General features: G+C 32.7%; 2 protein-coding genes across 2 annotated transcripts; both read right to left on the bottom strand.

Annotated features, from left to right (window-relative positions):
* On the bottom strand, positions 1 to 6,214 carry LOC123529801 (melatonin receptor type 1A-like). The gene is made up of 2 exons (XM_045310330.2): positions 5,623 to 6,214; positions 1 to 2,613 (listed from the first exon to the last, which is right to left on the bottom strand). The coding sequence occupies exons 1-2, from the start codon at positions 5,927 to 5,929 to the stop codon at positions 1,838 to 1,840; spliced, it is 1,083 nt and encodes a 360-aa protein (XP_045166265.2). The 5' UTR covers positions 5,930 to 6,214; the 3' UTR covers positions 1 to 1,837.
* Positions 6,215 to 12,554: 6,340 nt separating this feature from the next.
* On the bottom strand, positions 12,555 to 18,794 carry LOC123530327 (melatonin receptor type 1B-like). The gene is made up of 2 exons (XM_045311098.2): positions 18,494 to 18,794; positions 12,555 to 13,658 (listed from the first exon to the last, which is right to left on the bottom strand). The coding sequence occupies exons 1-2, from the start codon at positions 18,792 to 18,794 to the stop codon at positions 12,937 to 12,939; spliced, it is 1,023 nt and encodes a 340-aa protein (XP_045167033.2). The 3' UTR covers positions 12,555 to 12,936.
* Positions 18,795 to 24,467: the final 5,673 nt, after the last annotated feature.

Genomic DNA, 24,467 nt, shown 5'->3' with positions numbered 1-24,467 from the left:
ATTTCATATATCAGTTTATTTTATTAAATACACACCTAATAAATTCTAATTTAAAAACAATTTTGTTCTATTTACAAGACAAATATATCAAACATTTCTAATGACTACACTATTTTTCACACGTTTCATTTCAAAATAAAAATGAAAGCTCTAAACAAACAGGAAAGTACGTCTGTAGAAACGACCATCAAACATATGATATATCATCATTAAATTAATCCATTATGTACATAATGGATTGTTTAATGTGTCTTCAAAATACGGCTATTTCCTTTGAGTAATTGTTGCATCAGTATTGTTGTAAGCATGTATTATTTGACAATATTGCATAATATATAAGTGGAAGTAAACTAATTTAATTGACGTGTATATTGCAGTTCACAATTTTAATGCATATGTTTTAGACGAACTTGTCATGAATGCAAAAAGGAGGAATGATAAACTAAAACATTTTTAGAAACGCTGTTTAAAGTCTAAACAGATAAAATAACCATGCTCATTATCTCTGTGACTACAAACACATGTCAACAAATGGAACAGAATGTCATCGTCAATTTTGGAACAATGTTAACAGCTGCGGGTGGCTCCCCGTACCCCCTTCCCCACCGACAAAAATACTGTGCATTAGATAACCATTTCACAGACTTCAAATAAATTCATTTATGCAGTGGAAGTTAGCTATATAAATTTAACCATATGAAATGTCATAAACCATTTCTACAGAATTCTGCGACCACGACCAACAAGAAAAAAAATGATTGAGACTGTTTATGGTCGTAGTCAAAATGCATGAACATTTTCAGATGGCTACCTTCAACTGTAAACCATGTTAGAATTTGCTGATGTGTAAGACATTGTGTTCTCTTGACTGACCTACATCTTTTTTGTAGCCTCTGCAGTGATTTAACTGTTTAGAAACTTTAACCCTTACCCTGCTACATTTCTATAATAAACTTGTCCATCTTTCAATTTGGAGAATACAATTAACCTTCAATCTGCTGTTGCCAAGTGATCTGCCTTTGCGACCAGTGTAGACCAAGATCAGCTTGCACATCCATGCAGGCTGATCATTGTCCGCGCTGTTTGCTATTCAGTCCATCAATTTTCAGTGAACATCCCTTTGAATAATAAATGGTACTGCCCAAATTCAAGGATGGACAAGTCCATTTTAGAAATTTAGCAGGGTAAGTGTTAACTGTTAAAAGGGAGGAATACTTGCCAAAAAGATACGGATGTGCAGGCTGATCATGATCTGCACTGGTCACAAAGGTAGAATCAGTTGTAGCGGTTATTAAATGTTCTACTTTCCTCACATCTGTATATTATTTTTAGAACATAATTTAGAAAAACCTTAGTTAATTTTAGCGAATAACATCTCATAAAGCGTTATACGACACCTCTAAGATTTAATAACAATGCTATGAAAATGGGTAGCAATTTATTTGCAATCATTTTAGCATATACATGTAGAAATACGTCTAAAATTTGACAAACACTCATTATTTTTGTATGTCATTCATTAATACAATATATTCGATCTATATGCACGAACTTCTCCCTGACTAATCCAATACATGATAATATACTCCTATATTATGAATTGAAGTGGAATATAATATCACAGGTGATGTATAATGTTTTATGAAATCTCATTTTGCTAAAATAGATTTGAATGTTTTGTATTTTAGGAAATATAAAACCTAAACATTTTAAGACATGTATTTAGAAATCCCAAAATATAAATACAAAACAAACCTTATAGTTCCTATGACTTCAAAACGATTTCGGCCTTAAATACTATACGTCACCTTAATATTTGACATATTTGAAGCAAACTCTATAACAATGTATCTGTACTATGTTCAATCGGAGTTTGCTTTGAGGTTTTAGACTTGCTGGATGACAATCCGTCTGTGCTACTGTCCGTATCGGAACTAACTATTTTACATCGCTGGAACAGGTTTCTGTAAGCAGCAGCGAGTTTTTTATTTGTCTTGTAATAGATAAACCAATTAATAGAAGGATGTAAGTGAGCAAACATTGTTATGAACACGTGAATTTCGTGCGGAAACGTATTGTTTGAATCCACCACTAAAAGTAGAGCATATGGTGCCCAGCATGTTACAAACACAATATAAATGAAAAATATCGTTTTTGCTAAGTGAAAGCTCCTTAACTTTGAAGACACATATTTTTCACGCATCCGTTTTTTATGGGCTCTTACATACAGATATATTTTCAAGTAACAAATGCTTATGATAATTGAAGGTATCCAAACCAAAGTTATTGAGAAAACTACTGTATACGGATATGTTGCCATTCGGTCCCAAATACATTCCAGACTTTTGCTGTCAAAGCCATGGTCACCAACATTAGCTGCGTTGAGCAGTACAAGAAATCCTCCGACGATATATAGAGAAATACATATACAAATACATTTACGTTTAGTAAATAAACGTTCATATTTCTCGTGCATACAAATGTAAAAGAAACGGTTGACGCTCATTAGGCCTATCGTCATCAATGACGTCACACAGGAAACGGTACACAAGCTGGCGACTATTTGGCATAATCCCGGTACTTCAGCGAAAAAGTCTTCTCCTTCAATTTTTGCTGAAAATATATACATTATCGAGATAATTCTTTAAATATACATGTTGTTTAGTATTATGAGTGTGATTTAAATGGTCATACCTATTTAAAGACACACGACAACCTAGTGAGGGATCTCAGTGACCGAATGTTAAGGTCGTTGACTTTTGATCACTTGCCCCTCAACGATGTGGGTTCGAGCCTCACTTGGGGCGCTGGTATGGAAGCCATCCAGCTAGTTCACGGAAGGTCGGTGGTTATACCCAGGTGACATAATGCGCGTAGGGCCACCTGAAATCTTCATTAACCATCAAAATTGTAAGTCGCCATATGACCCATAACTGTGTCGGTACGACGTTGAACCCACCAAAAATACTAATCTAGTAACATACTTTTCCTTCTACATAAACTTCATAAAAGTCATTCTGATAATACAGGTATAAAACAGCCATAATAGATGATTACAGTTGGACAATCAATTTAAAACACAAACTTATTTAGTCAATTAAAGAAATAAAAACATTCATAAATCACTGCCTTACACTGTAGAAACAAAATATTATCTAACCCTGAAAGTATAAGCAATGTGCACACTGCTACAATATTTCAGTGTGAATTATGCCATTTATTTGCTATTTACATAGTGAGATTATTACATCGTGAAAAATAGTCTCGACTCATTTCTACCTTATTGCAAATTCAGTTCCTCGAGGATATGTATCAAAATAGATCAACAGATAAATAAAACCAATAATAATGCATTAAGTCCTGAGACGTTGAAACAATTTGCCAACAAATGTCACATTGTTTATGCATAAATGATTAAATTTCAGAAGTCGTTAAGAATGGAGATATTTTAACCTTAGATGTTCAAAGAATCGTAAAAATGAAATAAAACTGAAAAACCACAGGTCGCCCAACACGACATAAACGAAAATGTTGCAGGCTCGGTTTGATTGAGCCTGTTTGTTTAAGGGAGCTTGTCTGCGTATTTATAGTGACGAAAGTACATGTATTTCTATTTTTCATTTTGTTTCTTATTGTAAATACAAAACATAGAAAATGATTCAGAATGGTGACAGTAAAAAGTTGCCCCGAATCTTCATTTAGTAATCTGAGATCATATTGGAATTTGCTGAAAATTATTTTATAATAGAATTCCGCTAAAGCACGTCTAGGGGAAGGGATGGGGAATGAGATGAGCGTATGCAGTGTTTCATTTTTCATTACCTCTAGGACGAATGGAAGACACATTTAAACCGAGTTTGTAATTATTTCGCTTAATTTGTTTCTGATTGTTCATCCAAAAGGCCCTTCAGATCGATTTATTAAGCATAAAACATTATGAATTCTGTAGACGATAACTCACGCTGTAACCATTTAAAGTAAAGTAGGGCAAACATGAAACTTTGCACTTATAACATTCTGATATTTCATATAGATCTATGTAGATTTCTGTTTTAATGATATTGCGTTGTACATTTTTAGTGATACACTTTTAGAGGCACCAGCTTTACATGTTTGAAAATTTGAATTACTTATTCTTCCGTTCATTGTGACTTTGCCCATTTGACAAAATTTTAAGACAGGTCATTGACCTCATGTATTTTCAGAAAAAAACATAAATAGGTACATAAAACAAGAGGGCCGCAATTTGAGATTTTAGATTTTGTTTTGTTCATTTAGTACTGACGGCGATGCCTTTTTGACGAATTAGATATTGTCAATAATATTTCTAATGGGTCATCAGAGGAAAACATTCTGGCAAGCAGAGTTTTAAAGTTTCCTGTATCAATATATAAAAGTGACAAAGTCCTCTTGTGGCCATGTGTTTTGAATCGGTAGTATCGCAGTTATCTTGGAAGAAGGTCAACTCAAGGGTCATTTGTGTGAAATCGTTTTCAAATCGGATCAGCAGTTACTGGCAAGAAGATTTTTAAAATTTCTACTGCATACATGTAGGGTAAAGTAACTACATCCTTTTGAGGCCATGTTTGTGGACTCTTAATAATAATAAATGGAAAAAAAAGTCTTGGCACGAGTACAAGGTCACCTAACGATAGGGCTGTCATTGATTTGGTCTTAGGCATATCGACGATACCGATATATCAGAAGACAAATATCGATGATACATCGATATATCGATTATTAAGTTAGATTAACAACCTATTTGTTCATATGCATACTATATACCTTCCTGTAAATGCTATTTTTAGTTTTATTGCCTACTTTTCATATTACTGTTTGATTGTGTTGTATTTGTATTTATGAAAATAAAAGAAACAAATAAAAATTAATAAAATCTTTCATTTTTATTTTGCCTTCACTTCTCTTTTGCATTTATCTAAATTTACAACTTTGTAAGCTTAATTGTTTTTTAGGGTCTGAGTGTTTATCTGGATAGTTTTTTCTCTCTGTAAAATATCGATTTTTGAAAATGGGAATCGATAATCGATCGACAAAAAAATATCGTTGATACATCGATATCGTTTCTATCGATGACAGCCCTACCTAACGATCATTTGCGTGAAATTATTTTAACATCGGGCCAGCAATTTCTGACAAGAGAACTTTAAATATTCTAACCATATACATATTGAAAAAAAAGTGACCACGCTCCATCGCAGCCATGTTTTTTATGTCTTGGTAGACGGTCATCCGAGGACCATTTCCATGAAATTATTTTGAAATTGGTGCAGTTGTTTAGAATATCTTAGATGAAAAATAGCTATGGCATGTCCTATGAGCAACCAAATGGAACTTTGAAAAACGTTTTGGAAGAGGGGAACTCAAAGAACAGTCAAGATTTATCAATTTCCTGCTAACTGTTTCAGTGGAGATGACGTTCAAAAAAAATAGTCGAGGGACAGCAACATGCACGATGAACGGATTGACCAACGAGTGAACACAATAGCTCACTACGAGCATTCGAGCACTTCGACAAATTATTTCAGATCATGCTCTGTGTGGCCCTAAATATCTTTTTATTATATATATGCTTTTCTTTAAAATATCGTTGACTATACTTACCAATTATGCTCATAGGATCAGCCACTGAGGTCACATATAGGTCCGATAACACCAAATTTATCAAGAATATACTCTCTATATTTCTCATGATTCTTCTTCTAGCAAAAACCAACAACGTGATAATATTTCCTCCAGTTCCAATCACCGTAGCAAGAAACAAAACTACTAACGTTGGAATTGCTATTTCCGGTCTCAGTGTTACGAATTCGTATCGTCTGTAATGTAATTCACCAGTTCCTTTTATTATTGGTGGAGTAATGTTACGAGTAACGTGAATATCCATAGATGAATTCATGAATATATCCATTTTAACCCTAACTTTTAATAGTTTGCAAGTATAATATGTCACATATGACCGAAAACGTTGTTAGCACACGTTTGTATATCTTTTAAATAGTTGAGACTTGTACTACTTTTACATGTTATATATAAATATTCATTAGGATACGATCCCTTGAAAAAGGTGTTACTTTGGTAAGAGGAACTAACGATACATATATAGAAATATTATTTCCTCCTTTAAGGAGAGCTACTTGCCAAATTGAACGTGTGTTGTTTACAAAATAAAATAGAGTGCCTCCGATTAGTTCGACATTGTCCTATCTAATCCTGTCTGTTCATACTGCAAACAATCCATGAAAATAACAACAAGGATGTTCCCGATCGAGTTTTAACAAGTGACACAGTAAAAATTTAATCAAGTGAACTGGATTTCAATTGTTTGTGTTGTTAATGTAATCGTCTTTTTCGTGAGCATTTTACTGTACCAATAAAGTAATTGCAAAATGGCATGGAATACTAAAGGGCCGAAGCTTGTGTTCGCGAAATGGTCATCAGCATGATAAGAATATCAAGAAGACAAATTCATAATGAAAACAAACGTATTTGATTTGCAATAACAATGCTTTGTTGTTTGTCCATGTAGAAGCATTTTGAGTGTTGACAAATCTATTCATTTGAGAAACTTTATGCTTGCTCGCCTCGGCGAGCTAGTATTACGGCATGATTTTACAATGAAAATTATCTAAAACGCCGAACATCTCCAATTCCTGGCTCCCAGCTTTTTTCTTCAATTATAAAGAGCAAGCCAACAACCTAAAACAAAATGGCGGTTCGTTTATGAAAAGTGACAATTCGAAAGCAATCTTACAACAGCCATGTTGCCTCATCAGGCCGCGCCCATCTTTAATGAGTAAAAAGAGCTCAATCTCATGCAAATGACCAATCTATCGCAAGCGGAACCATAAACGTTCATAGACCCTTTTTCAGTGGCATATCACTTTGAGCTCCATCATTGCCCTCTCACAGCAAGAGCTAAGCGAGCCACTTTCTAGCTTTCTCTAAAGGCTATCCTTATGTATTATTTAGAACCAAGTTCCGACACGCCAATCGAGCATACCACTGGATAGATGTTGTCACACATTTTCGCATGAATACACGCATTATCTCTACTCTCAAGTTATTTTGATCATATTTGGAAAAGTCAATCAAAATTTGAAAATAATAAAACTCATTTTATAGACGAAATCTACTACTCACGTCAAACAGGAAGTCGTTGTTTACAGAATTTGTAAACTCTTAAAGGATCGTAACAAGTGCTCTTTTGTTCTAAATGTTATATATTGTAATTTAAACTAGCTAACCCAGTGGATATTATTGTAGCATCCCGTGTAAACCAGAGGTACTATACATAGGACAATCTGCGTACACACTCAACCAAGGTCTGATTTTATGTAAAAGCAGCTTTGAACGAGAAAATACTCGTTTACTGAAATTCATAATGCCACAGGTATATATAGTCAAGATGAATAGAAATTATTTAAGAAATTATTTAAGATTTTTTTTAAAAATATGTTTACTACACATGCCGAATTCTTACCCTGAACGGATGAAACCATATGAGTTCATTTTCCAGTTTTAAATGGGTTGTCACCTTTTGTATTCATATGAGTAACCACAGGTGATTGAAATTATCTACCGGTTGATTTTGTGAAAATAGTTTAGATTGTTTATGTTGTAAATTGTTTGGCATAAAAATTAGGAATTACTCCTACTACATGTATGTTTGAATTGAAAATGAAAGTTCGTTAAAAAATATTATTTTAAGCACTGGAAATTATCACAAGCGGAGTGATAATTATAGGTTATTACATTTGTATCGAGAAATATGCATGAGTTCTGCAGCGGAAATATTGCGCGACTTTAGGAGAGCAATATCATTCCGCGAAAGAACGAGTGCATATTTCTCGATGCAAATCTAATAATCTTTTTATTACATATACATATTACACTTATTATTATTATATAAATGATATAGATTTGTTGTAAATATCAGAATTAGAATCAGTCGTGTCAAGCATGATAAGGGTTAAATATGTTACTGATAGATCCTGTTCAAGTTCATAACATGGCTAGTTATACATGTATTAATTGTGTACTATTTTAATGTAGCACACGCTACTATTTGTACACATTAACCTGATCCTTTATGTGTTTACTCAGGTAGCTGCATGAGATAATTGTTCATTTTTCAAAAATGAAAGTTTGACCTAGGATCTTTGAAAAGTTACAGTTCTATGTAGGTAAAATTATCGTTAGTAATTAAAAGAATAGTACGATAAAAACAGATATTATCTTGATATGAATTCTTACATCCGGTAAGCACTTAAAGGTCAAGTATTAATTTTATTGTTGACAAAATTTTAAGACAGGTCATTGACCTCATGTATTTTCCAAAAAATCAAAACCAAAACAAAAGTACAAATCAATATACTTCATATCAAAGAGACGTCTTTTTAAGGTTCTCGCAACTTTAGCTAAACATTTCTAGAATAATTATGTCATAACAAACCTGTCTGATACGGCATAAAGCCAAGGACAAAGATAGACAGCCACTCTCTTAAAATATAGCCTGCCAAAACAAAACCCAACAGCAGCATACCTGTTTACTAGAAAGCTTAATTAAACCGGTTAATTGCGCGCAACACCCTCCCCCCATTTTTCAACTAGAAAAGTGTAAATAAAGGTTATTCCCGCCAGGTAAGTCTCTTATATACGTTTTGGTAACCAAAAGGCATAATGTAAAACACAAAAATTCTGGTGTAAAAATGTATAAAAGAAAACATAAAGACAAATATACGTATATGACTACGCAGATAGCATGGTAACAAGTGAATCACCATTAAGGGCCAGCCCAAACAGGCCAGAAGACCATATAAAATACATTTACATAAATGAATCTATCATACAATTTTCTGTTACTTATGAGATCAGTTATTAAAGATTAGGAGCCATGTTATGAATGTACATGAGATTCAATAGTGTTTTGTCTGCACAGGAGGCATCTGCGAAGTTAGAAAAGCGTTTGAAATCTTCTTACTAGTGAAGTAGTAAATAAGCAAATTTAGTGATACATTTTGATACAGAGATGAAGCTCGTGTACACTATTTTTCAGCTTATGACAATCAACTCTATAACGAAATTTTGTGATGCTTTATTTGCAAGAACTTAAACATACATGTTACATAAATTTCAAAGTGTGAGAACTTCTGTTTTAGGAGGTTACGAAATGCAATTAATATTCCATTTCACATCAAACTTTTATTTCGTGGTGTCAAACGTTGCTGAAAACCTTCTGTATACAGTCAACAAGCTACTTGACTATCTAATATAAATTGATACGTCCCAGAAAATTCACTAAAACACAAATATTCTTTCTAACTCACAAGGTTATTCAACTTTGCCCTAACCAGACTGCTAACACCAAATAGGAAGTGACTACTCAGTGTTATTATTGCAATACTTTATAATTTTTAATAACGGTTTATATGAAAAAAGAAGGAACAGAATTGGTATAGTGTCACCTAGAAGTTGAGCAGGTGTAAAAATTGAAACTTGTTTATGTGGCCGTAAGTGGGCTAGTGACAGAAAACAATTTCAGTCGGATTTTGAAGAGAAAGAGCAGAAAAACTAAAAAGAAACTCAATTTAACTGTTCAGAGTGTATTCTTTTAAAAATGAACTTTTTACAGCCTAAATATTGCTAAATTTTAGGTGTCAGAGTTAAGATAGGGTATATTTTACAATATAAGTGTGTAATGTGAGTGCAGTTTAGAGTAAAAACAATGATTAAATATGGCAATACTAAGCCCAAGCAAGGAAAAGTTTTCATAAATTATGTCACGACAGCTATTTTGGAGGAAACTTTGCGCGCTAGAATACATTACTGAAAAAGCCGTAACCTTGAAACTTGTTTTTATCAAACTGAAACTGGTATTTTTCATGCATTTAGGTTACTGGTACAATCTTAGTGAAAATAACACTTTTTAGTATAGTATAGAAAGTTTTCCTTAAAGGACTGTTTACACCAAATAGGAAGTAACTACTCAGTGTTATATGTGAAGTAGATCAAAATGTAGTTCCATGCTGTTGATGAAATCTGGTAAAATGAGTCATATGACGACGCGGCAGATATATTTTTGGCTTAGTTTTATCGCTTACTGTACTGAGAAAAGATCTACACCTTTTTTTATTGTGAACTTCAAGGTTTTAGTTTTATTCATTGAGAAAATGCATACATACGCCTAATTGCTAAATGGTAATTTTCATGGGAGCAATTTCAGAGGGTGATGTTTTTCAGAACAGATTAATTTTCTTATATACAACATAACATCTAAATATTTACTTTTTATTTTTGCTAAAAAGTCGTGTTATATTAAATAACTATATATGGTTTTCATATTGTTTTCACATTGCTGTAAAGTACTGAAAATGAGGTCTAAAGACTGCATTGTTTATATGAAATAAAGAAGGAACTGAATTGGTTTAGTGCAACCAAAAATAGAAGATGCCCCATTTTCTCTAAGAAAAAATGTTTAAACAATAACTTAGGAAAATATCTCACTTATCAAAATGAGAATACGGTTAATGAGGTAGTGGTTTTTTGACCTCAGTTAAAATTACTTTCCTATAATTTACAACGAAAATCATATGGGAATGTTAATTTCCATAATACTTCACAGACAAATCCCCTGTTGTGTATTTACCCAGAAAAGTATGTTACAAATCTAGTTAGCGTTGACAATGAAATAAAGATTATATGATATATTAACCATACTGTCCTAGAATTATATGGGTTTTTTTTTTGCAAAAAGTGCATGAAATGTTTTCTTTTGCTCTTTATCAGTTGTTTTTATCTAAGTAATATTATTGATATTGATATCACTGCACGTGAGTGCTTTGATATGAATGCTGCCTTGTGCTATCTGTACTAGTACTAGCTTATCTTCTCCTTCTTTTTTTTAAATGTTATCATTGTTTTGGTTCCACAAATGCAGACCTATGCCACGCAGTAATGCAGATTTGTTTTTCTAAAAAAGAAAAATATCTTAATTTAATTTTGACTTAACTCCATAAATGGTTTGCATATGAGCACTTTAAATTTTAGCCTGCTGGCGGTAAGTGATTTTGCCTTTAAGACCAGTGCAGACCAAGATCAGCCAGCACGTCCGTGCAGGCTGATCATGGTTTGCACTGTTCGCTATTCAGTCAGTACATTTTCCGTGAACACCCCTTTGAATAATAAGTGGTACTGCCTAAATTGAATGACGGGCCAGTCAGTTATAGAACTTTAGCAGTGTAAGGGTTAAAACGTGATTGTTGTATAGAAGTGATTGTTCTCTGAAAAGGTCCGCATTTTCTCGGAATTTTAAGTAAGTATTTTGCCCCTTAAAGTTTTATTTGATAAATTATCATATACAGCTATAAAATGATAACAAAATAACGAAAGGATATCCGTGAAATGACAATGCGCTTGACTATTTGAGACCCTTCCATATAATGTTAGATTACATATGAAAACTATATCAAAATTACTTTTTGAACTGTAAGTCAGAGATATGTGAACCTGGTCCCGAATTTTTATTTAATGAGACCGAGGTATTACGAACAGTGTGAAAACATTCTCTTTCTTACGTACGAAACTTTCACCAAAAGTTCTAAGTTGTAAGTGGAAATGCAAGCCATGATTTCAAACCAGTCACCTGTCGTCGTGTCATGATGACAAAGATTTGTGTAGAGTTTGGAAACGCTTGGCTGAGTGATAACGTTTAGGTGTAACATTGTGAGGGTGAGACCAATATAATACAAACAAATTATTTTAAAGTATTTTAACCTTTACCCTGCTAAATCTGTAAAATGGACTGGTCCATCATTCAGTTTAGGCAATACCATTTATTATTCAAAGGGATGTTCACTGAAAATTTACTGACTGAATAGCGATGATCTTGGTCTGCACTGGCCGTAAAGGCAAAATAACTTGCCGCCAACTGGCTAAAGGTTAAGTTCTATGTTTAAACATAACATTTCATTGCAGTTTTTAGATAACTTAGTAAGTATTCTGAAAGTTATTAAATTTGTTCATTTGAACAAAAGTAAGCTTATATCGATATTTGTTAATAGAATGTTGTTGTTTAAGTTGATGCTTTTGTTATTCTATGCCGAATTCTGTTACATGTACTGGATTTGTTTCATGAATTTACAAGTAGAGCAGCTTTAATTAGATGACGAAACATACACCTTCAAAAGAACTGTGCACATACATCAGCATATTTCTCACTTGTGGTGTAGCAAATGATGAATGCAGATCAACAAATAATAGATGCAGATGAGCAAATGGTGTAATGTATAGATATACTTCATGTGGGAAGCAGGCGTCTAGATCACAATCAGTAATGCATGTTTATACCATAAGTCAATAAAAGAAAAAAAGTATTTATTTGTAGGAACTAACAAAATTGTTTTAGTTCGAGCTGTATACTTTTTAAGGCCTTTTATCATAGACGCAGAGGGACAAAGGGCCGATGGTACAGCTAATATGGGTATTAGAGAGCTACTCGGAATAAAGTCTGTAAAACCATGCTCTGTTTTTGCACTCGCACCTTGATAACTGAGATTGTTACGATTATTCAAAATTTCTGGAAATGTAAGTTTTTAAACAATCCACGTTTACATTGGAAGGTCTTTTAACGCTTCGAGTTCAAAAAAGCACGTTGTGACTGTATATGATTTGTTTAACATGTATCAAATGCTTTTTGATTAATTTGTTGTTTTTTACCACGCTTCAGGGTAAAACGTGGATGATATGACATTGCTGTTACCAGTCCCTCTGCCACTTTGAAGAAGAAAACAAGCCCCGATGAGGAATCGCTTCGATCTTGCAGAGTTATTTGTGATTACAATAGTTGGAACTTGAAAATGAAAAGTAGCCAGTCTGAGGTTAGCCAAGAATGCCTATTTATATGACCTTGGTGTTAGGTCACGCATGTACATTAGGTACAACAGAGTTTGCTCGACCTGGGAGACATCTGCGAAAAAATTGTTTGTAAGCGTCTTCAAATTTCTTGTTTGTGACGTAGTAGATCAGCCAGTTTAGTGATGGATGAAGATGTGCAAACACTGTGATGCTGACATGAAGCTCATGTGGGAAACTGTCGTGTGCATCAATCACTATCAATAATGCATACGGCACCCAGCATGTTATGAATACTGCATATATGATAAAAAGCGTTTTTGCCAAATGATAACTTCTTAATGGCTTAGATGCACCTGACTGAATTTGGTCTGCAACACGTCTTGAATGTACTTTGACATACAAATATATTTTCAAGTAACAAATACCAATTATAATGGACGGAATCCATACTAGTGTTACTGAGTAAACTACGGTATATGGGTAGGTTGCCATGCGATCCCAAATGCATTCCAAACTTTTCCTGTCATATCCATGATCACCAATGTCCGCTACATTTAACAGAACCAATAAACCTCCAATGAAATATAGCGACATGGACATACCGATGCAGTTCCATTTCGTGAATAGTCGATCATATTTTTCATGTGCACATATATAGACGTACCGGTTGACACTCATCAATCCAATTGTCATAAGTGACGTCACACAGGAAACGGTGCATATGCTGGCAATCGTCTGACAAAGCCCTGGAATGCGGTTGAAAAATTCTTCCCCTTCTATCTTCGCTGAAAAAGTCAAGTGATATGAAATTTAAACGAAATAACATTAAAATAGTTGGTAAATATTAATTGACATTACACATTATGGTGCCATTGTCAATTTGATGCGTTCAGTCAATGTTTAATAAGTTTAGTTACATGCAAGTTGGCCAACTTATTGTATTTTAGTTTAGAATATACACTGTGTCGTTTCTTTAATTTTGATATTTTATAAGATTCTTAAAACAACCGGAAAAGCCTAGTACCATCATAAGTAATACAGCTAATATAAAAAGAACTGATAGTATTTTGATGTGATGTATATTTATCAAACTGATATTTTGACTCAGCTCTATTCTTATTTTATACTCAAATATTCTTGTCTCCACCAGTAATAGCTGGTTATTTTAACTTTTTGAATTGAGCTATTCAAACATAAACTTTATGGTGTTGAATAAATAGTATTGTATGTAAGGAAATGAAACACAGAATGAAGTCTTCAAAAATATAATGGCACATGTCTGAGATATTGCATCTTGAATTCTGAAGTAACGTCTGTAACACTCTGTATTGCGGCTTTTACTGTGGACCATATGCTGTATTGTTCTACTACCTGTATATTACAGCGTAAGTGTTTGCTTTGAATATCAGAGAAAAGATATTGTAAGATTTCTAGCAAGTACTGGTAGACTACATTTAGTATTTTACCATCTTTGTCAAAGTCAAAAAGTGGTACGGTGTCAAAAATTCAGAAAATATAATGTCTTAACAAACTTTTCGGCATTGATGTTAAAAGGGATTGAACACTAAACATGTGTATCTCAAAGTCAGAAACAAGAAACACAATATCATAGAGGATTTGTAAAACAAAAATGTATTCACAAGGTTACTGCAGATGGGTAGGGTACTTGATAACATCAATATTTGCTCGAAATTCATAAACAGTTATGGCAGTTATTCATAAAAGTCTTCTTGAACTGCTTTATTAGGTAATGCATGCATGTGAATAAAGAAATTATACTAATATTTCGTTTAATTGATTTTATTTTAGATAAATTTGCAATACTTCAATTAAAATATAAAAATATCACCTAATTTTTCAGAGTTTGACTTTTTTCCTGTATTGCATAAGTACCTAAAGATTATAAATCAACAATAAAACTTTATGCTGGAATTAGTTTAAGATTCTCACTTTATTTCAAGTAATACAACCGGCCTGTAGTGCTGGATGGAACATATATCAATGTCAAATACATATCAGATGTTGCAAGATTAGTGACAAACACGGAATCCGGGATAAGACGGCTTTTGTCAAACAGTATAAGTAGACTTATAATCATATTTCCAAAACGTGCCTGTTACTGAAGAAATTCCTGAAATATTAAACAAGTCTGTGTTTTCCATAGAGATTCGTAGGAAGCAATGCATTCGTGTTGTTGAGTGTTTTAAACTTTCCACGTATTTATATGATAGTCGAACGTGCTATTAAATCTTTGTAATATTCCGAACTACTTTATGATTGATGACAATAACTAATCGATGTAGCTAGAGAAAGATTACTATCAGCATTATCTCTTATATTCTTTGTCAATGAAACTAATTTAGCAAATGAAGCAACGTTGTTCTAGTTTTTATAATCAAATTAATCGAAAACCCTAGCTTCCAGTTACGAACTAGATTATAATCATGTAAGATAAAAAATTAAATTAGGCTGTAACATGAAAGATTTTATCCATATGAGCTAATTAATAAAAAAACCCCTATAATTAACATATTTTTTATTGATTTCAAACAGATGAATTTTATTGTTGTGCAAACAGTATAATACCTGATAAGGAGTACCCATACTGAAGGTAATGACATACTCATGAAATTATATCTGGCTAAAAGTAATTGATGTATCGTAGATATGTTATCTTGTTTACAAAAACAAGTATAAAGAATAGAAACACATTTAAAACAATTGAACTGAAGCTTTTTTGACCCATTATATAAAATGTTTGATATATACATTTCATTTGGTTAAAGTATTAATTAACAATCGCTGGACTCTACTTGACGTAGAGATCATGGGAATCATGCGGTTCCATACCAAAATAACATCAAACTTGGACAATGCTTTTTAGCATATACATAATACATTGTTCAAAAAAGATATTAAAGATAACTGTGAAAGCAAATAACTTTAAGTATGCTTCCATCGTAAACAAAGCAGTCAAAACAATATCTTCAGTGTTTTCTATAGACACATGAATGGCATTTAAGAGTGAGGTTAGGTGCGCACTACGGACAGGTTTCAGTTCATTTGTGTCTTTGACACGTACCATTCTAAGGCGGTGCCCTACTATGATTATGTGTTTCTTTTCTCACCGTGTGTTTGCTTTGTCTATGTGTTTGGTTGCACTTTAACGTGCCATGGGTTTGCTCTTTGAGATGCTACCCTTTTTGGATAGTGGCGTTACCTGTGTTTGATTTTCAACGTAGCACGTAGATAGAAAACCTTTAGAAATATATGGCAAGGCATGTCTATATATGAAATGTTTTATATCAGTATTCTTTTTCTTCCCCACCCGCTATTCTATTGTTGTAAAATCAATATCCACATAGTGGGCGTAACATCCCGAGAAAGAGCGAGAGATTTCAATTGCGTTCAAAACGTTCACCTTAGAAATTCGCGCGAAAACGATAAACATGACAATGGCAGTTATGAATTGTCACTCCTTAAAAGTGAACTTGATTTTGAAGATGTATGGCGGCGAAGGCACCCAATCAATAAAATATTAATTTATTCACGCAGATTTAAAGTCTATAACAGATTTTTTTCTAACACCTAAACATATCGATAACGAAATAAAAAAAGCAATAATAAGCACGTGTATATTTTCTGATCATGATACAGTGACAATTTTAATTAATCCCGAGTAAGTAGAACGAGGACCCGATATATAGAATGCTTGAAGATGAAAATGATGTAAAAACAATGGAACGATTTTGGAATACCTGGCGAAAAAAATAAAAACAGTTTCTTTTCATTAACCGATTTGTTGGATATGGCTAAACATAGTATAAAATTAAACTCGATCGATTTTTCGAAGAGTAAAATCCAAAATAACACAATACTGCAGATTTAGAAATGAAATTAACTAAAGTTAAAACCATTGAATATAGTCCAGGAAACAAAGATAATATACTAGAATGATTTGAGAATGAAATTTTAGCTTATTATAATGATCAATTAAATGCTTACAAATTAAGATCAAACGCAAAATACATTGAAGACAATGAAAGATCTAAATATTTTTTTTTATCTAGAAAAGAAGCGTGGTCAAAACTAAAAATAGATACGGGCGAATTAAAGCAAGGTACGTATTTGTTCCATTTTAACTGAACAGTGTAAATTTTACAAAAAGTTGTTAAATATGGAAAACATTAACGTAACGGCTGCTGAAATTTTGCTCAGAAACATAGATCAAAAACTTGATACTGAAAATAACGAAGATATAGAACAGTAGAAGAACTTGAAAATACATTAAGGACATCTAAGCTGTCAAAGCTAGAGTACAGAGTGTAGGTGTAAGACAAAACCTCTTCCTGTGTGCATTGTTTTCAGAGCATCAAGAAAACTTACACTTGCGTATTAGTGACACAGTCAAACAGGAAAGTGTGTTAATTAACTGTCCGGGGATCAATCGTCAAATGTCCAGGTGTTCCAGGTATTTTGTTTTTAATATTTTTGTTACCCCAAACATATGTTTTGGAAACATAGAGAGTTAAATTTCTTTCTTTTTCATCAAACTTTCATCTTGTTTAGCTTTAATATAAAGTTTACCGACTACTTGAGTATCTAGTATCAAATATAAATAAATACTACCGAAAATGCACTATTTTCTTTTTACAAAGAATAATTTTTAAATACCTAAAGTCAAATTAACCTCTTGCACATTTCGGCGATAGTTTCAGTTTGTTAACATTACAAGTAAAAGGTAAAATTTGCGTCTCTGTCGCTTCGAAATAGTTTAAAACAATATCCAATCAAAATGTTTTACGTAGCAAAATGCGTATTAGATAAATCAAAAGGTGACCTTTTGAACTCGTTTTCATGTCATTACTATAATTTCCAACGAATAGCCTATGAGGAATTTATTTGCCTCAGTGATTCAGAAACCAATTCCCAGTTGTACTTAGCCTGAAAACTTTTGCAAATTTATTTATCATTGAAAATGAAATAATAGATACATAAAATATTTATGAAATGTTGTCACTTATTTTCCATCCGATGTTTTTATTCGATTTTGTTACTGCAAGTAAGGGCTTGCATGGTAAGAGTACCTTCTGTTGTTTGATTATCTATGTTTGAACCATTGCTGTTTAATATAAAATTATTTCCTCTTTTTCTGTTTAACGTTTGTACATGATGTGCAATGCATCTGTAATAATAATAAATAAAACCTAAATTAACCCACTTTATATTTCAAGGGAGCCACAAAATATTATCCAAACGAGCACTTTTGAACTTTATTTTCATTTTATTCAAAAGTAATTCTACAATGTAATATAACAATGATTCGTATTATTTGTGTAATTTAAAGTGGGATTTTGACTATAAAATGTTGTGTTGGTATTTATATGCAACTAACAACATGATATAATGACAAAATGTCAACATACATTGCAAAATATGACAACTCTGATTTTAATTTAACATGAATCACATATAATAATTCCATTAAGTACTCTCTCTGAGTAATTGCTTCATGTTTGGTCAAGCATTTATCATAAAATCAAAACATAAAATTACAGCAGACGTCGAAAATTCAAAAATGTTCTAAATTGATAAATTCGAAATTAAAACAAATTCTTACCAATAATACTCATTGGATCAGCTATAGATGTTACAAAGATGTCAGACATTGCTAAATTGACAATGAAAATGTTTTCCACATTTCCCTTTGTTTTACATCTTGGTGCCATCACTAACAGTGTAAGAATATTTCCGAACGTGCCGACAACAGACGCTATAGAAATAAATACCAAACTCGTAATTGTTATACCCGGATTTAATTCCAAGAACTCAAAGCGTCCATATAGATTTTCACCGCCTTTCATCAATTTCGGATATGATGAATTCGTATGTGAAGAATTCAAGTCAGAGTAATCAGACATACTGTTTACCACTCAGTTCTATTTGACATTTACGAATGCAAGCCATATTATGAATGAAACAAAAGACTGCTTCTATAATTAAAATTTAAATTCATAGTGCGTCAGCAGATAGTATAATTGGAAGATGTACAATGTACAATGTATGGCATTGATTATGTCTCCAATAATCAGAACAGGTTTCCAGTAATCTATTTATATATGCCCAAACTTTTTCACTGAACATTTATAATCTCCTGGTTTCAATTGATCCATAATCCTTTATTTTTGTTACATACGCTATAATTTAATCCTTGCTTTTCACGTCTTCATTGTTCCGATTTAAAAGCGATGCTTTATTTCAAACCGATATAAATAATTTCACAATTATGAATGTATATATTGAAATTAATTTAACGAATCAATGCATTGATGCTTGCGGGAAAAATTCAGTTTTCATAGATTGTCCCCTGTTAATACTTTAAATCTACATTCATACACTCTATTTAATTATTCATTGAATAAATGCTATGCTAAGTGAAGGAGTAGCATTGGCATTTATATGCGCCATTGCTGAAAGCACGTTACTTATCCAAACAAAATTTCCGTCTTCCTGAATCTAAAAACTGTCCAATTTGAGGGATTCATACTTGAAGAGTATAAAGCAAACACATCATCGGATATTTTGCTGTTTCCCTCACAAATCCATTATACTGTTATTACAAACAGAGAACAATTTTAGTTGAAACTCAACACGGCTTTTATAAATATATCATATTAATGTGAACTTTTCTGATAGAATAACATTGCCGTATAACGATGTCTATTTAATATAGAGTTCTTGGGTGTCAGTGATCTACCCAATCATCCATACGTGCTATAAGTAACATCTCGTTATGTATTTTTTGTTCCCAGATATCCGTCATACGTGTAATGATTTCCATCTTGTTATATATTTTTCCTTTTTATCTCTTAAAACAAAGACACATCGGTACACTGATTTGTGAGAATTATAAAGACGCAGTTATCTAAAATAACTGATCATGTTTACTGCTTGATCCATCTTTTCCGTAATCTTTTCCGTTTTGCCTTCCTTTCTCTTTAATTATGAGACAATTCTACTCCTATTATATATCATTCTAAAAGTCTCTAAGGATGGTAAAAAGAAATTTTTATTTTTTTACAAATATCTTAATTGTAGTTTAGAATCTATAGTCCAAAACTATTTCGATTTGGAGGATTCTATTGTACTTTCATGCAAAATTCTTTACATTTCATTTTTTAAATATCTATTGTCATAAAATTGTTAGAAAAATTTATCTGTAATAGTCATGTTAAATTTCGAATCAAACTTTTTCGAAGTTTTTCATTGGCCTGAAAATTTTACAGGCCAGTGTTTTTTTCACACGGAAAAGACAATATTTGACCATTAAGATAGCTATATTAAAGTCGAAAGATTCTTACTCCAAGCCCTAGAGACAATTAGAATGATGTAAAACATGTCTCTGAGTCCAAGCAAATAAAACCATGATTAATGCAAAAATCGAATTAAGTTGATCAGACAGTAAGATTTTGGCTACAGGTTTAGAAACTGAAATATTTGTCTTTTAGACTACAGTGATAGGAAATAGACTTCTTTCGTGCTAACTATTTATTTATTGTTATGGAAGAAAATGATTTGTCTTTCTGGACATGAAGTAGTTTTGCTGAACTATCTTCTAGCAAGCATCATGTGGCGATAGGATGGACATTCATATAATTGCATGTCTACATCATAAGAGATACTTAGAGCTGGACTGATTCTTGGACAAATTGTTAGTATTCATGTGAGGCTTGATTTTGATCCTGATCGCTCCCAAACGCAAAAATAATAATCAATATAACTGTAAGGTTTAAAGTTGGAATTCGTATGAGAGTATTTAACAGTATTTAAGCAAAACAATGATACAGGTTAAACATTTTTTAAAATAGGTACATGTTTTCATAGAAACTTAAAGGTTTTAAAATTATAAACACCTTAAAGGTTCCGATTAATTTTGTATTAACTGTTAGGGGCCTCCGTGGCCGAGTGGTTAAGGTCGCTGACTTCAAATCACTTGCCCTCATTGATGTGAGTTCGAGCCTCACTCGGGGCGTTGAATTCATCATGTGAGGAAGCCATCCAACAGTCTTGCGGAAGGTAGGTGGTTCTAGCCAGGTGGCCTCTCGTGAAGAAATAATGCACGGAGGGGCTACTGGGGTCTTCCTCCACCACCAAAGCTGGAAAGTCACCGAATGACCTATAATTGTGTCGGTGCGACGTTAAACCCAACAAAATAAATAAATAAATGTATTAAATGTTGTAAAATGCATTTAAAGAAATATTTGCATATCCTTTTAAAGTGTAGTTGTAAATGACACAATATATATCAGATTATAGCTAAACTAATTTGATAAAACTAATCGAAATAGTTTCAGTACATGCTATAGGGAAATTCATTTTTATCCATAACTAAGGCTTGTTGACCTGTATCAGCAATAACAAATCTGTAACAGGAAGGTAACGTCCAGAGTACACACTAACTCTACAGTAAGTTACATATGAATTTCTTTATCTCGACATTAGTCTCATACCTTAAAATTGTAAAGACTTCCATTACGAATACAGAATAACAGCCACGGCCAAAGACAGCAACCCATCGAACAGAAGCCCTATTACAATGTATATGTACAGATATATACATGTTGGATATCTTAGGAATATGTATCATTCTACAGTAATGTGTAAACTTACTAACTATACTACATCTGTCCAACTTTGAAAAATGAGTCTTAAACAAGAAACTTGTGGTGATTGAAAATACCTATGTACATTTTCATAAATCCTATTATTTTTTTTACCACTGTTACAAGATCTCCTCCACTTTCTGCATTTTCAACCATTAATTGGTATGAAGTAGTTTCAGCATCTGCAGAATATATAAATATATAGTAAAACGATATGCATTACCCAGAACCAGTATACAATGGTATTCCAAAATTTCATCTTCTTATATATTTTCTTTTTAGAAAATACCGTTTTACCTCCATTTGTTTTATATGTGGATGTAAATGAATTTTGTATTTAAGCCTGAAATGGAAAGATTGCAGTTGAATAGTTTCATCTCATTTGTATTCATTCAGCTGAGGGAAGGTAACTATAAAGGATACTGCTGCATGTTAATGGCGGTTAAACTGCATGGTGGCTTCTACTGCATGTGCCATGATCACCCTTATTTCAACTTCAACTTCAACGATGTACTCTCCAACGCCTCTGTAGACATCGACTGGAGACGGTTAAAAACTGCGCATGGCAGAGTGAGGAACGCGTCTTCAAAGTGTGCGTTATTAAAATGACTAATGCCAAACGCATATATGTGTTACGCGCATATAGCCAATCTGCGCATTTGGTAAATCGCGCAGCGCAAATAACCAATTTGTTATCTGCGCAACGATTTGTAAATCGGGCAACCTTATATATTTCTTATATGCGCAGGGCAACTGTCTTGCGCGTTTGGTAAATGAGTCTGCGCTTTTAACATATGGATGATATCTCCCGATAAAATTGAATATTATTAGAGTGTTAGACTTGTAGGCCTACATAAAATTGTAAAACTGACGGTGATCAGGCACGCGTAAAGGTGTGAATTTGTAAAGAAAAAGAAAAACATTTTTTAAAGTAAATGAGCGTATTTTTGCGGTAATTTCAATGAGATTCTCACGTCCCTGGTAGTTTATGGCCTATAAATTTCTGTTGACGACGGTATTAAGAGTCATTTGTCATAGGTGTTAAAAAACGTTAAAATGATACAAAATATCCCAAGTATATTTAATAACACAAGTATTTTTTTTATTTATTTTTATACTTTTTTAAACTTTTAAACGCCGTAGCCTGTGCGGGATGTCGATCCTGCGCTAATAGAAAATCTGATAATTACTCTGATAATATGCATATCTGCCATAAACCATGCTAACTTTTACATTGTTTAACAATTACAGACTGATATTGCAAATCTTGGTTTTAAAAATGTGTCATAAATTTATTTCAACATCATTAAATTCATGGGAGTCGGTCACCTGGTTTCAATACCTGCAATATGATACAATATGCAATAAAACTCAAACATGCGTGAAGGTGTGATTTCCTTCGGATAGCCACATCGTCCTCTCTATTCTTTTTATAACTAAAGTATTTTACTTCATTCGATCACACGCAGTCATTTTATACCGAATATAGAACATAAAGGAGACTTACATAACAGACTGAATTGCCACACACTTACCACATTTCACCATATCGCTTTTCTTTTCATCATATTGAAAAAGCGCAATTCTTTTTACCGACGTGAGCATATCTCTTGACATGGCCAAGATTAAAAATAAAACAAAAATAAGCAGAATTAAAAGACGAACTTACAGATCTTTTATACTTATATAATTGTTTAATGTTTTATAGTGAGATAAATAGAATGAATAACTAATAAAATTCCTCAAAATGTGAACGAAATTTTACATTTTGTAGGTGTGCAAGATGTGTGTCCTGCGCTAATAGAAGTCTGAAAATTACTCCAATAACTTGAATATCTTTTATAAACCATTTTAACTTTTACTTCGTTTTTCGATTACAATCTAAAAATGTAGCTTTTGAAAATCTGAATATAATGTTACATCCGTAGCCTGCGCGGGATGTTGTTCCTGTGCTAATAGCAATTTCTGAACTGACGTTGATATTTCAAACATATTTCAATTCTAAAAGATACTATTTATGTAACTTCATAAAAATGTTTTCGGAGTAGAAAAAAATAGAAAGAAGCGTGATTTCCGTCATAACGAGAACGAAATATTACATTTGTTATCTGTGCAAGATGTGTTTGCCCTGCGCTAATAAAAAATCTGGAAATAATCCTGATAACTATGATATTTTTCATAAACCATGCTAACTTTATCATTGTTTTATGATTACAGGCTGAAATTGTAGCTTTTGCCAAATGAATATTCTGTTACATCTGTATCCTGCGCGGGATGTCGGTCCTGCGTTAATAGCAAATCCTGAAATGACGTCGATATTTCAAACATATTTCAATTCTAAAAGATACCATTTATGTAACTTCTTAAAAAATGTTTTCAGAGTAGAAAATAATTAGAAAGAAAAGGGATTTTCGTCATAACGAGAACGGAATATTACATTTGTTATCTGCGCAAGAGTTTAAGTTAACATAGTTTATGAGAAACATTCAAGTTATCAGAGTAATTTCCAGATTTATTATTAGCGCAGACACACATCTTGCGCGGATAAAAAATGTAATATTTCGTTCTCGTTTTGACAGAAATCACTCTTTTTCTATTCATTTTTCTACAGTATTCATTTGAAAGTTACATAAATAGTATGTTTTATGAATGAAATATATCTGAAATACAGTGTAATTTCAAACTTTGCTATTAGCGCAGGACCGACCTCCCACGTAAGTTACAGGTGTAACATTATAGATCCATTTAGATTTGTAAAAAAACTCTATAGTTTTAGTCTGTAATCAAAGGCCTACTCTTTATTCAATCGATTTACTATAAAATAATAATAATAATAATAATATAGATAAGATCTGTAAGAATTTTCTTTTAATTCTGTGACTTTTTTATTTCATCTTTTATCTTAGACATGTTGAGAGATATGCTCCCGTT

The sequence above is a fragment of the Mercenaria mercenaria genome, chromosome 13 (genome assembly GCF_021730395.1).
Source record: "Mercenaria mercenaria strain notata chromosome 13, MADL_Memer_1, whole genome shotgun sequence".
NCBI lineage: Eukaryota > Metazoa > Mollusca > Bivalvia > Venerida > Veneridae > Mercenaria > Mercenaria mercenaria.
Note: the sequence above shows the minus strand (reverse complement) of the source record. Positions and strands in the feature narration are given on the sequence as shown.